This window comes from Cnephaeus nilssonii, assembly GCF_951640355.1.
Source record: "Cnephaeus nilssonii genome assembly, chromosome: 10".
In the NCBI taxonomy this organism is placed as follows: Eukaryota; Metazoa; Chordata; class Mammalia; order Chiroptera; family Vespertilionidae; genus Cnephaeus; species Cnephaeus nilssonii.
The window spans coordinates 71,652,964-71,668,466 of record NC_137081.1 but is presented as its reverse complement, the minus strand read 5'-3'; the positions used below and the strand labels follow the sequence as shown (position 1 = coordinate 71,668,466).

General features: G+C 37.7%; 1 protein-coding gene across 1 annotated transcript in view; it reads right to left on the bottom strand.

Moving 5' to 3' along the window:
• LRP1B (LDL receptor related protein 1B) overlaps positions 1-15,503 on the bottom strand; it is a 1,721,287-nt gene that overhangs the window by 274,505 nt on the left and 1,431,279 nt on the right. The window contains exons 51-53 of the mRNA XM_079782447.1: positions 14,257-14,376; positions 8,987-9,115; positions 4,743-4,865 (exon numbers count right to left, since the gene is read on the bottom strand). Of these exons, the coding sequence (XP_079638573.1) occupies positions 4,743-4,865; positions 8,987-9,115; positions 14,257-14,376 (372 nt within the window). The remainder of the gene's footprint in view (positions 1-4,742; positions 4,866-8,986; positions 9,116-14,256; positions 14,377-15,503) is intronic.

Below are 15,503 nucleotides of genomic sequence, written 5' to 3'. Positions count from 1 at the left end.
TTTGTGCAGGGGAGGTGTCCTTCAGCCCAGCCTGCACCCTCTCCAATCAGGGACCCCTCGAGGGATGTCTGACTGCCCATTTAGGCCTGATCCTACCTGGGCAGTTGGACATCCCTCTCACAATCCAGGACTGCTGGCTCCCAAATGCTCGCCTGCCTGCCTTCCTGATCACCCCTAACTGCTTCTGCTTGCCAGCCTGATCACCTCCTAACCACTCCCATGCCAACCTATTTGCCCCTAACTGCCCTCCCTTGCAGGACTGGTCCCTCCCAACTGCCCTCCCCTGCTGGCCATCTTGTGGCAGCCATCTTGTGTCCATGTGGGGGCAGCCATCTTGTGTGTTGGAGTGATTATCAATTTGCATATAATTCTTTTATTAGATAGGATTAGATAGGATAGAGGCCTGGTGCATGGGTGGGGACAGGCTGATTTGCCCTGAAGGGTGCCCCGGATCAGGGTGGGGGTTCCCTTGAGGCATGGGGCAGCCTGGGTGAGGAGCCTGTGGTGGTTTGCAGGCTAGCCATGCCCCCTGGCGAACCAAGTGGAGGCCCTGGTATCTGGGATTTATTTATCTTCTATACTTGAAACTTTGAAGCCTTGAGCGGAGCCAAGCCTCCTGCTTGCTCCATGGCTGCAGCCATTTTTGTTCAGATTTATTTATCTTTTATAATTGAAACTTTGTAGCCTTGAGTGGAGGCCAAGGCAGGCCAGAGTGGGCAAAAAGCTTGGCTTCCGTCATTGCTGGGGGCAACTCATGCCTCCTGCTCTCTTTGTGGCCGCAGCCATCTTAGTTGGGTTAATTTGCATACTATCTCCTGATTGGCTGGTGGGTGTGGCTTGTGGGTGTAGTGGAGGTATGGTCAATTTGTATATTACTCTTTTATTAGCTAGGATAAATAGATATGTATTTTTTGTGTTTTTTGGTTTTTTTTTTTTTTACTGATTTCAGAGAAGAAGGAAGAGGAAGAAATAGAAACATCAATGATGAGAGAGACTCATTGATCAGCTGCTTATTGAAAACCACCCACTGGGGACCCAGCCTGCAATCCAGGCATTTGCCTCAATCAGGAATCAAACCGTGACCTCCTAGTTCAGATGTCAATACTCAACCACTGACAAACACCAGCCGGACCATTTTTTTAAAATGTGTGTAATCCTTTTATTATTTTTTTGAAACTATTAACCACACTATATACCTGCCTCCAAAAAGTATAACTGGGATGGTGGGAACTTGTAAAAGAAGATGGATAAAGAAGGTAAAGTGATCTAGCTGGTTTCACTAAATGGTGAAGCTGTGATCAAACCCTAGATTTTATAAGACATTGTCTTTAAATTTTTTTAAAAAGCAATATGCATTCATTGTAAATATTTTGGAAACTGCAGAAACATGTAAAAAATAAAATTTAAATAATTCTTTATCATATTTAAGTATCACTTTTATGCTGATGGCCACTGAATTAACATTATTTGTCCAGATCACAGTTCTGGTCTTTAAAACCAAATTTTCAGACATTCACTACGTGTGATTAACTGATTAACATTTCATTTTCATAATATAAAAAAATATATTTTTTTTGTTAGATCTTTCTTCTGCACCAGGAAAACTAGCCCTTAAACTCCTATGTTCCAACGCGAAATAACACCACCACCTATCAAGTCATCAAGTTAGAAATACTCATTTATCCATATCTAAGTTTAAATTAATTCTGATCCCCCTCTGCACTTTCCATCCCACTGTTTCTTCCCTGGTCCAGAATCACATCATTAAACTTCAGAACGATTGCAACCACCTCCTAACTACTACTGTTCCCCTTTCCCATGGCAGCATTTCATCCACTCTGCTGGTAAAGATGACCCTAAAACATAAATTTGACTGAGACATCCCTCTGTTTCAAAATGTGTTCTGACCACTGAGAGACAAAATAATTAAATACAAATTATTTAACATTATTTTTCACAATGATTAGGATCTGATTTCAAGTTAATCTTCTTGTTTCAACTTACTTCACACAAAATTAATTGCTACTCCTCAATTATTTCAATTTGCAGATCTTTGTAAACATATACAGAATTTGTTCTGTGTTTACGAAACTACTCTAAGCACTTTGAAACACTAACTCATTTAATTTTCTTATTGGACCTCCGAGTTTAGCAATGCTATTATACTTTTTTTACGGATGAGGAAATTGAGACACTGGGAGGTGAAATAACTTTTCCATGTCACACAGCTAGTAAGTGGCAGAGCCAGAATTTGGACCAGGCTGTCTGGCTGTAGGGTCCATGCTTAGCCACCATGTCATATTCTAGTCTGTAGCATCTAAACAGGATTTCCTCTCACTAACATTCCCTGATTCTTCAGTGCTTAAAAATAATTTTCTCAGCTCTAATTTCATGTATTGTGATACTTATTCCTACCTAACAATGTATGTTATACTAATTTGTATTTCTGATTTTTTGGTGAGTTTTCCTAGTGGGGCCTCTGTCAATTCATCTCCATATCAACCAAATATAGTATCTAGCAGAGGAAATATATTCAATCAGACATACAGAATTAAATCTTAAATTATAGTGTAACTTTTAAAATATCACATTGGATATATGACTTAATGGTGGAATGATCATAAAAACTGATATCCACTGAATTCAAAGAGAGTCATATCGAAGACCAAGGCTGTAGACACTGCACAGGCAGGACAAAGGAGGCACTAAATATACTGCCTTTGGTGGGTGTATGTGGATTTCACGGCTTCCCCTTTTGTATTTATTCTGGTAGGCATTTAAATATGTTACCAAAATAGTAGGTTTACATAAGGTTACAACTTCAACTGGGAATTTTTAATATATTGATATTTTCCTCAAAAGTTATGTATGGAGTCATACAACGGAGTCAGGACAGTCTCTTCAACAAATGGTGTTGGGAAAGTTGGACAGATACATGCAAAAAAATGAAACTAGATCATCAACTTACACCATACACAAAAATAAACTCAAATGGATAAAGGACTTAAACATAAGATAGGAAACCATAAAAATATTAGAGGAATCCACAGGCAGCAAAATCTCAGACATATGCCAAAGCAATATCTTCACTGATACAGCTCCTAGAGCAATGGAAACTAAAGAGAAAATAAACAATTGGGACTACATCAAAATAAAAAGCTTCTGTATAGCAAAATAAGAAAATCCACTGCATGGGAGAACATATTTGCCAATGTTATCACCAATAAGGGTTTAATCTCTAACATTTACAGGGAACTCATACAACTTAAGAAAAAGTAAATAAACAACACAATAAAAAATGAACAATGAACCTAAATAGATACTTTACGAAAGAGGACATAAGGAAGGCCAAGAGACATATGAAAACATGCTCAAAGTCACTAATCATTCGAGAGATGCAAATCAAAATGACAATGCAGTACCATCTCACACCTGTCAGACTGGCTATCATCAACAAATCAACAAACGACAAGTGCTGGCAAGGAGGTGGAGAAAAAGGAACCCTCGTGCACTGCTGGTGGGAATGCAGACTGGTGCAGCCACTGTGGAGAACAGTATGGAGTTTCCTCAAAAAACTAAAAATGGAACTCCCATTTGACCCAGTGATCCCACTTCTAGGAATATATCCCAAGAAACTAGAAACACCAATCAGAAAGGATATATGCACCCCATTGTTCATAGCAGAACAATTCACCATAGCTAAGATTTGGAAACAGCCTAAGTGCCCATCAACAGATGAGTGGATTGAAAAACTGTGGTACATCTACACAATGGAATACTACGCTGAGGTAAAAAAGAAGGAATTCTTACCATTTGCAACAGCATGGATGGAACTGTAGAGCACTATGCTAAGTGAAATAAGTCAGTCAGAGAAAGATAAATATCACATGATCTCATTCATTTGTGGAATATAATGAACAACATAAACTGATGAACAGATCCAGAGACGGAGAAGCATCGATCAGACTGTCAAACCTCAGAGGGAAGGTAGGGGAGGATGGGGGTAAGGGGGAGAGAGCAACCAAAGGTCTTATATGCATGCATATAAGCCTAACCAATGGACACAGACACCAGGGGGGTGAGGGCATGTGTGGGGGAGTGGGGGGGAACAATGGGGGAATAAGGACACATATGTAATACCTTAATCAATAAAGAGAGGAAAAAAAGTTATGTATGTATTTGTTATGACATTTTTTAAATATATAATGTTATATATTTATCTTTTCACTACATATATATTTATCTTATCACTTTATAAATGTAGTGGAAAGATAAATTATCATATTACATCTTAAGAAATAAGTACTAATACATGTGTAAATAAGATAAGGTGAAAGGAAAATGCTTAGTATCCAGTTATCTTGGTAGTTGTGAATTGCACTTTTCTCTCTCACTTAGATATTTGATCTGGCTGTAAGAATGAACTAGATAGATGGCAGCATATTATCTTTGTGTACTTCAAAGTACACAAAACCAAATATATTTTTAGAAACATTTTTTGGTGTGGTTCCTGATAAGAATACACTACAAGAAGGTATGACTTCCAAGTAAATGTATAATTATTGGAGAGTTTAAAGAGGTTACATGTGGGATATCTGTGTATTACTGAACTTAAATGTCTTTAATGATGTTAATGAATGTGTATCTTTGTATTTGTTATTTATTTATATATTCTTTGAGTCATTTCAAAAGACTAATATTGAGCCTGAGGCAGTTTCCAGGAGAAGTGTAGGTACACTTACCACACTGCTGAGACTCATCAGAGCCATCTCCACAGTCATCGTCATGGTCACAAACAAACTGCTTGGGAATGCATCCTTTATTATGGCACATGAAAGCATTCTCATCACACGTATTATTGGGGGCTAAGAAAGACATCACAAAAAACAAAGTTAGATGAATTCCTATTTTATCTTCCCCCACCTTAGGAGCTTAGAGAATGTTTGCTGTTATACTCAATAGTTATTTAGAAATGAAACTTTATAAAATATTCAACATATCAGATAAATTAACATAAATTAATACACATTTATTAATATATTGGAATATATAAATATAAATAGATATGTAACTCAAAGTTTTAGTATTAATGAGTTCAACTGTTCTAGAGTGAACCCAAAAATTCAGGCCCTTGAGCAATTTGTAAGTTTGCTAAAGGTGGAATCCAAAGGTTCATATGTGATTTAACAATAAAGATTAAAATAAATAAATAAAAATTTAAAAAGTTAATCAAGTGTAATAATGTGGCTGAGTTTTTCTCTCTTCTGTACCAGTGCTAGTAAAGGGATAAAAACTTGCTTTATTTGTCCAAAAATGAACCTGAAAAGACCACAAGTACCAATGCTCATTAAAAAGTGAAAAAAAAATAGTCCAAAGGTTTGAGAAAGTTACTGTTTTCAGAAGAAAATAAAATAGTGACTTTAAGAGTTAAAATAGGTTAATACTTATGGTGTGATGAGCACAGCACAAGTATCACATTAAATTAGGAAACAAAATATCAATCGTTTAAGAAAAGTGACCCATGAAAGTTGTGCTTTATCTAGCAAGGGCCCTTACCAGTGGGAAAAATGGTTGATCAAAATGGGCTTTAAAATTTCAGCAGATGTTAAAAAAATGGCAATTTGTGCAGATGAAATAAGTTTTGATATCATGTGCATGGAATCAGAGAGGTTTGAAGGGATCATATAAACATTTTTAATGACATTTTCTTACATTTAAAGGATAAGTGCTATGATAAAATTCAAGGTTTGAGATATTTCCAATGTCAATAATCTGCTATACAATGAATGTTCACTATCTTATTGTGGTTATCATTTCACAAAATATGCATATATCACATCATGTTATATACCTAAAACTAACACCATGTTATATGTTGATTATATCTTAATTCTCAACATTATATACAGGAAAGAGGAAGGCTTTGCAAAAAGTCACTCTGCCTCTTAACATTTGTATCTTGAGAAAGCTATTTATCTTCTTTGTACATCTGTTTCTTTTTCTTTTCTTTCTTTCTTTCTTTTTTTTTTTTTTAAAGAGAGGAAGGGAGAGGGAGAGATAGAAATATCAATGATGAGAGAGAATCATTGATCAGCTGCCTCCTGCATGTCCCCTACTGGGGATCAAGCCCAGAACTCCAACATGTGCCCTGACTGAGAATTAACCGTGACCTCCTGGTTCAGGGTTGATGCTCAACTACTGACCCACACCCTCTGGACTGTGCATCTGTTTCTTTATGCATTTAATGAAGATAATAAAACCTATCTGATAAATTTATGGAAGAACTAGGTAAATTGTAAGAAGCAGATCAGCTCATGTTATGTACTCAAATTCCTACATGCTCTTTGAATTTCTATCTGACAATTATTTTTGGAAGATCCCCCAAAACACTTCACTGAGATATTGTGGGAATTCAATCATGTAAATAAAAGCACCCACCAAAAATAATGGACATATAATGAACACTTGAAAAAGTCTAGATGCCTTCCAACCTTTCTCTTCTATGTCTTAAGAGGCACCTTCCTCAATCTAGAACTCTCTTTCTTCTCTTTGAACTTTATGACTCAGATTATAGCTTTGCTTTTTTCTTGAAGTCCTTCCATGAGATTTCTAGGCTTTTTATATATATTTCTTTGTGATGACCTAGTATCTTTTATAGATATACTAGATGCCCGGTGCACGAAATTCGTGCACAGGTGCAATCCCTTGGCCTGGCCGGTGATCAAAGTGCAAGCACCTGGCATAGAAGGGCAGGTCCCAGCTGACCTCTGGGCCCTGGGCAGCACCTGGGCCCCTGGGCCTCTGCCTGCCCCCTCCACCTGAGTCACGGAGCCTGAGTCCCCACGCAGAGATGTGGTGAGCATGGCTGGACACCGTGGGCTGGGGTGCAGCGTCGACCTCTGGGCTGCCCAGTGGCGCTGCATGGAAGCTTGGCAGGCAGTGTGTTCTCTTTTAGCCAGCCTTGCAGACCGGCTCCTGCGTGAACCCACAGGGAGCCCAACCGGCCCCTGCGGTCCCAGAAGCTGCGGCCTGGCTCACCCGAAAGAGGCTGCATGGGTGCGGGGCGGGCTCCTCGTGGCTGCCTGGCACCTGAGCACAGGGGCTTCCCTGGTGCACGAGCCCTGGCGTCCCAGGGGAGGGTAGTGGGGAGAGTGCGAGTGAGCTTGGCGGACACCCCGCATTCTCACGTACCTCCGTCCCCATCACCCCCACACCCAGATAGCCAGAGAGAGGTTGCAGTGCGTTGCTGATACCCGCCATGTTCTACACCAGCTCCTAGTGGTCAGTGCACATCATAGTGAGCAGTCAAACTCCTGGTCAAGGGGACAATTTGCATATTAGGCTTTTATTATATAAGATTTTCTAACACTTAAGGTATTATAATTATTCTTTTACATGCCTATCAGTTCCCTACCCAAGGCTGCCTCAAACTCTACGAAGAAAGAAAATCTCTGCTTTCAACTCAATAATGACTGAAACAGATACATGACTAGGCAAAACAAATATATGTGTGTGTGTGTGTGTATATATATATATATATATATATATATATATATATATATACATACATATATATATGTATATATACACATATATACACACACACACATATGTATATATAAATTTAGTCAAGTATGATTTATTTTTGAGAAAATTATTTTTAAAAAAACAAAACAATATGAAAGCCAGATAGAACCAGCATTAAAATTTGACCATTATAATCAAAGTAAAACTCAGTTACTAATAACTTCTCTAACTTTGAAATGTGCAACAGCTTATATAACTCCAGTGAATTATGCCAATTCTAATACATGAATTGTTCTTTAAAACACTAAGCAACAGAGGCTTATTTGGCATTAACACTTTCAGATCACTTGAGTACAATTTATTGTGTTTGAGAATAATTTACTTAATAGCACCCGTGTGGCCCAAAGTGTTAATATGTCTCCCAGAGTGTTAACTGTTACAATAGCAACACTATACTGGGACCATCTGGATCCCTGAATTGATGTGTAATCCTTCATTATGTAGCCCTCAGCGGCCCCATTGACCTTTACAGACACACACATCCGTTTCAAGATCAAAGTGAATTATTCTACAGTGCCATGGATTCTGTGCACATAGGCCTGCTCAAAGTTTTCTTTCTCCTGTCTGCTTTAGCTATTCCCCTTATACACATACCACACACACACTTACATTATGGCTTCAAATACAGTTTTCAAAACCTGAAGACAGGTCATTGGAGTGACGGTTGGCAGAATTCACTTTAATGAGCAGAGTTCACAGCCATGTTTTTGATCAATTGCTCAGCTGGGCAGATTCCCTATGCGACCTTGGAACCCACATTCAAATAAATATTTAGTCTCTTGATTTTCTTGATCATGCAAAGTCATTTCTCTAAATTTTTATTGTTAAGTAATTCCCTGTAAATTTCCTGGGGTTACCTGGAGTCAGAAATGTAGTAAATTGTCTGACCTCCAAAGGTGTACCTCTGATCCCCCAACTTCACTCAGCTATATCCACACTATTTTTACCTGACCTGAGGGTTAATACCCTATCCATAGGGCTAATAGCTGTCCACTGACCTTCTGATCAGTAGTTACTTGGGATCACAGAAGCCCTTTACAGAGTATCTGAAATGAGCAGATCTAAAAGTTGTCACAGTGGGGAAGCGGGGGGGGGGGGGGGGGGTCAGGGTAGTTGATGCTAAAAAGTAAGTAACAACCCTACCACAAATGATAAATCTGTGTTCATCAAAAACTATTTTAAAATGCATAACGCAACTGTGCACGTTTGAATGGCTTTGAAGGGATCAGAGGGCTTGCTGAACGGCTCTGAAGAGCATCCCAGCTCATTAGTTCTGACACTCCCTGTGAGTCCAGGGAGTGAGCAAGGGAGAGAAATGTGGGATGGTGAGCAGTCCAAAAGCACGTGTCTGAGGACGCGCGGCCGCTTGCCCACACGCACAGCCCCGCCGTGTCCGTACCGCAGCCCGCTGTGGAGAGCTCATCGCTGCCGTCCGGACAGTCCCGCTCCCCGTCACACAGCCAGTGCCGCGGCACACAGGCGTGGGAGCCCTGGCAGCTGAACATGTCGGCCGCACAGGTGATGGCACCTGGAACCCAAAGGAAAGACGCATTAAGTCACGGCGTGTCTGCTGGAAAACGTCTACCATGGACATTTCCTACAGAAAGAAGGGAGGCAGGAAAATGTGGCTGGCAAGGAAGAGACTGAAGTTATTTGGAATCATCCAATATTATCCTTCTATAGATATTTACACATTTTCCTCTCAAAATGCATTCCTTTATAATTTCAGTTATACTTATTAAAGCTACATGGCTGAAAATAATGATATTTTCTCTTTGTAAAATATAGCAAATGTCATAGAATCTTACCTAATAATAGACAAACATGTAAATTGACCGTACCTCCGCTACACCCACAGCCAATCAAAGTGAGTATGCAAATTAACCCAACAAAGATGGTGGGTTAATTTGCATATGCAGGCGGGGAGCGGCTGGGAGGTGTGGGACGCCTGCTATGAGGGGGAGGGAGTGCGGCGGAGGGAGCTACAGGAGCAGTGCTCCAGCCAGACGTGAGGACTTGCTGGCTCCCATGCGGGCCAGGAGCGGGGACTTGCCGGCTCCTGGGGCGGGGGAGGGTGAGCTGGGAGCGGGGACTTGCCCACTCCCGGGCGGCTGGGAGTGAAGCCAGGGGAAGGAAGGCCTATTCTTGCACGAATATCATGCAACAGGCCTCTAGTTATGAATAAAATGAAAAAGAAATGTTTAAAAGAACTGAACATATCAGGATTTGCACTTAACATAATAACTCATTTAATACTCACAATAACCCCAAACAATGGAACTGTTATTAATCTCATTTCACAGAAAAGGAAATTGCAAACCTAAGCACCTTATCTTAACCACTACTGCCATTCTTGTTAATCCCCACTCTGTGTTGTTGAAAAGAATAAATGTATGCGTATTCTCTTTGCTTTTACACACTTGATAAACAGAACCTAGATTTTCTCTGCTTTATCAATTTAATGTCCCTTTATTTGAATGATGTTGTTTTTCAAACATACACTGAAAAAATAAATAAATAAATGCTTATTGACTTGTAAATTCAAAAGGTCATAGATGCTTCCTCCTCGTTCCTCCTCACATGGGCACAGGGTAATCATAAAAGAAAAAAAAAATTAGAAAATGATTCTTTCTCAGGATGTTTCCTTACCCCCAAGTATAGCTATACATATCGAATGGCTCCTTTTTTTGTTATTTATATAAAAACTAGAGGCCAGGTGCAGAAATTCGTGCACAGGTATGGTCCCTAGACCTGTCCAGGGATCAGGGCCGATCGGGGCCTTCTGGCTACTGGCCGGGACCTTCCTTCCCCTGCTGCCGGCTGCCAGCCAGGGCCTTCCTGCCTTCCTTTATTCTGCCCACCCTGTGTTCAGTGCACATCATAGTGAGCAACTGAACTCCAGAGGACACTTTGCATATTAGCTATATATATATATATATTTGAGTCAATTAGTAATTGGATCCTCAAATCCAACTATTCTTTAATTTCATTTTTCTTGTGACCAAAAGTTGCCCATAAAAAAGATTCTAAAAATCATAGTGTTAGGATTATTCAGAAAATGTTAATATCTCCAGGAAGAAAAAGACTGAATGGATTGCCTAAAGATATTTGTTTCCAAACATTTAAAGCAATAATCAACATGGATTACTGAATTATCACTATCATCTTCTCAGCCACAGAGTTATTAGGAGCAGAAAATGCTCTCAATGCCATGTTGTAATATGAGGGGGCAGTAGGGTGACAAAACAGAACCCCCTAGTGAGCTTTTCCAACATAAACAGGCCTTGCCCTGCCATATACTTTAGTTTGGAGAACAGGATGGCAAATGAATGCTGAAAAGTCCCCCAGATAATTCAGATTTGCTCATTTGATTGAGGATAAGTGTTAATAGAATGAAGTTTAATATGATATCTACTAATGGAGAAAATAATAAAAACTCTATTAAATAAAAATTGCTTTCATTTAAAAATGAATTTACCTGCTATCTGTTATGTCATTAGTACCTTTGAAAATAAAATTATCTTCCTACAGAATTTATTTTATATTATTTATTCTTCTTATCTATCTTCTCAAGCTTGCCATAAGAAAATAGTGTTACTTTCACTATTATACTCTCAATTTGTGCTCTAATTTCTATAATATTTTTGTTATAAGCTTGAGATTTAAAAATGAACTTTTTTCTGCTTCTTGCCTACGTTTTTATTATTACCCTAATTTATTCTCAAGGTAGGCATAATAGACATAGCATTGATTTGGCTGTTGAGAAATTTAATTCTGTCTGACCTTGGAGAAGACTGGCGTCTGAATTTCACTGTCTGTAAATGTAGGTTATGACTACATAATTACTCAGATACCTCAAACTATGAAATGGCATAAGGCTTTGTGCAGCTAATTTTCTGGCTCCCTTGATACTGTTCAACAGTTTTTATGTTAAGAGCATGTCAAAACATCATAGTCAATTGGAAAGAAAATGGCCAAAGAAAAAAACTCATGGCTTCATTCCTCAGTTACCAACATCTGAAGACACACTGATTTCCTCAGGGATATAAATCCCCAGGGAGAAGGAAGACGAGATGAAGGAACTCCACCAGATTCATCCTGTGCACATAGTCAGATACAAGGTTTGATTGGTAACAGTTACTCTCTTACTTAGTATTTCAAAAATATGAATTTTGGTCCTAGCTCTGTCATCTCTGATCCTCTGAGAGACATCGGCAAATATACCTGGTATTAACCTCTTTCAGTTTCTCTTTTTTTATGATCAAATGATGGAAATGGACTACACTATGATTTCCAAATAGGATCCTCAGATCTTTGCTTAAGGAAGATTGTGTTTACAGCCCTCATTAGAATATTTGGAGATGGGGATTAAGAATCTACATTACAACACACTTCTGAGAAGGACATTTTGTGCACTGAAGGTTGAGAACCACTGAGATAAACTACTTATAAAGTTCCTTTCCGATCCTAAAATCTTAGGTTTGGATCATTGACTGATGTTTGGTCTAAAACAGTGATTTTTATGTGTCACCAGTTTGGTGGTTAGTATACAAAATTCAGTCTGTAATTAAATTAAAGTGACTGGGTGTTTTGCAAACAGGTAAACATGTCCTTTACGATTTTAATCCTTTAAAAATATTCTCAGGGCACAGATAGATACAGGCATGACAATAACAATGGACACAACAATAAAGATATTGCCAGTGACAACAATGATAGACATGACAATAACTGAAAAATAAAGGAGGAAGCAGAATATAACAAAAGAGAAGGGAACAAATTCATTCATATGGTACACACTGGTCATGTTAGATAATCACAAGAGTGACAAAAAGATAGATCATTTTGTACCCACTTAATAGGTAAGGAGCTTGAGATATAAGGAATAAAATGGACCTGTACTCATGATCACAGAGCTGGAAAATTCCACTCTGTATGACTTCAGGGTATTTATCCATTTTGTTATACAGTGTCCAGTCAGAAAAAAATAGAGCTATCAATGGAGCCATTTAAGGTAAGGTTAAACAAAGAGTCCACATTATTGTAAAGACTGGGAACTTGCTCAAACCATTGTAAGGAACTAATTTTTCTGTTAAAATTAAAGAAAGATTTAATAGCAAATAGAAACAAAGTCGTTAAAAGGCACTGGCCAGGCATCTACTTGATTGCTGATTTCTTTTTCTTTTCAGAGCTTTATTATAGCAATCTTTTTATATTTACCTTTATCTGTTGAATAACTAAGTTGTTTCAGCTGTATAAATAAAAAGTAAATTTTGGTTAACTTAAATACAAGAAAATAAAGTGTCTGATTTCAAAGGATAGCTCCAATTTTATGTTATTTCCAGAGAACTTCAGGTTAGCTTGCACGTTATAAAATCTTATCTACCTGTCTCCATAACCTAAAGAGCGGGCCAGACTCCTGACATTTAATAAATTGGAAAGTGTACTTAACTCTATTTGTGCACCTTATTCAATGATTCAGGAACTTTTCTCTCTAATGAGGATGAAAGAGCTATGAAATACAGCTTTTATAATGAGTAAAGAGTATCCTTATAATAAAAGCATAGTATGTAAATTGTCCCCTCAACTGGGAGTTGTTGGGGAGTTGGACCAGGAGGTGGGGCCATCCAGGGGAAGGGAGGGAGTACCCAGCCAGCAGCCGGCAGCCACTAGGGACCCTACCAGTGCAAGAATTTCATGCACTGGGCTTCTAGTATATCTATAAATACGAACATATATAGAAACAGATCAGAGAGAAATAGACATAAATAAATTATATATTTGTCAAGTATAATAAATTCATAGAAATAATATTTCTTTCTTCTTTTTACCCCTTAAGAAATTCAGTTAATTCCATATAAATTGTTTATTAAATGTTTGTGATTATTTAAAAGTAATATTAGCTGTGTAGTTAACATACACTAGTTAAATATAGATGTTAAAACTATACCTCTAATTATAAAAAGCTGAATTTTACTTTATTTTATATGAAAGAATAGAAAGTTTTATTTTTTTCCTTTTTATTGAATTTATTGGGGTGACACTAGTTAACAAAACTATACAGGTTTCAGGTGCACAGTTCTACAACACATTATATGTACACTGTATTGTGTGTGTTTTTACATACATTTCAAAATAGTATATAATAGCTTCCTTCTTTATTTTCCATGGAAAACAAATCAATAATAATGATTACTATAATGTACACACACAAACAAGTAACACACACATACAAGTAACACACACATACAAGTAACACACACATACAAGTAACACACACATACAAGTGCGGCTTGTGTGGTATAAATTGGTATACTTTTGGAGGACAAGTTAACAATACATATTAAGAGCCATAAAAATTTGATCATTTGACCCAAATAATTTCAGTTATTGAAATCTATTCCAAAATAGCATTGAAGACTAGAAATAAAATTTACAAATATGTTCACTGTGTCAATATTAAAAAGAAACCTAATCATTGAATAACAACTGTATATATAAAAATAGGAGAATAATACTCATAAAAATAATAAAAACAGATAAATAAACTGTATAAGTAAATTTAATGCTAAGGTAAGTAGAAAACAAGGTCTTCTGTGTACTCTAATATGATAGGACATATGTAACATGCATCTAAAAACTGAGTGAGAGCAAAAAGGAACAGCTCACCACAAATGCTATCACTTTCATCCAGTCCGTCTCCACAGTCATCCTCTCCGTCACACACCCAGTGTTTGGATATGCATTTTTGTGCAGAACAGGCAAATTGGTTCCAAGAACAAGAAGAATCTAGAAAACAAACAAGAATGTCCGTTTTAGGTGCAAACAAAAAAGAAAATATTTGGGACCATCTTAGGACAAATATGAGAGTAAGAACATTCTTCTTTAGACTTTACTAAAATCAACAATCCTTTAATAAAACAAGGCAAATTCCTCTTCTCTGTGACAGCTCTATAATACACGGAGTGGCCAGATTATTATGATCTCTGAACGCATAATAATCTGGTTACTCAGTATATATATGTATATATATATATATATATATATATTAGAGGCCCAGTGCATGAATTGGTGCATGGGTGGGGTCTGGCCAGCCTGGCCAGGGAGAGGAGACATGGGCCATTGGTCGGCCTGCCTGCTGGTCGAACTCCTGGTAAAGGGGACAATTTACATATTAGCCTTTTATTATATAGGATTATATATTATAATAATAATATTATATATTATTATGATCTCTGAACGCATAATAATCTGGCCACTCAGTGTATTTTAACAACAGCTTGCATATTTCCTCTGAGTTTTCAGGTTAGCAACATTGTTCCTTCACCAAAGTTCTCACAGGGTTTGACTTGGAGCTAGTCATGATGATGGTAATCCCCTACTCCAGGTTGCCGTTAAAAAAAAAAAAAAAGGGGTGTGGTGCGATGAACAGATATAAAATAAATATTCCAGGGGTGGTCTAGTTATTCTTTATAATTTTTAATATATTTTGAACAATTGGAGAAAACTTATATCCTGGGCAGGGTTACAATATGGTGGACACATCAGCATATATTTTTGTTTTTAAAAATCAGGTGACTGAGGGGGTTTTAGCTTGATGGCTAAACCTATCTATACATATTTATTATTTTGATGTTTTTGTTTCTCTCACTTGAGAAATCTTAAGTCTGACTAATAACATCCAAACTCATTGGCAGGGCGGCTGGTATGTTATGACCAGGTTATGCATTAGGAATAGTACACTCTAATTCCAAAGCCAGGTTTGTGATTGCTCTCCTCCACCTTCAGCCTGTTCTTCCACTCAGCTTTTTTTATCACTACGAAAGATTCAAAAGTAAAACCTTTCCAAATTAAAGTCTTCAAAATATAAATTGCTGTAAAAATAAAAATTTTTATCTTGACACTATAAATATTTT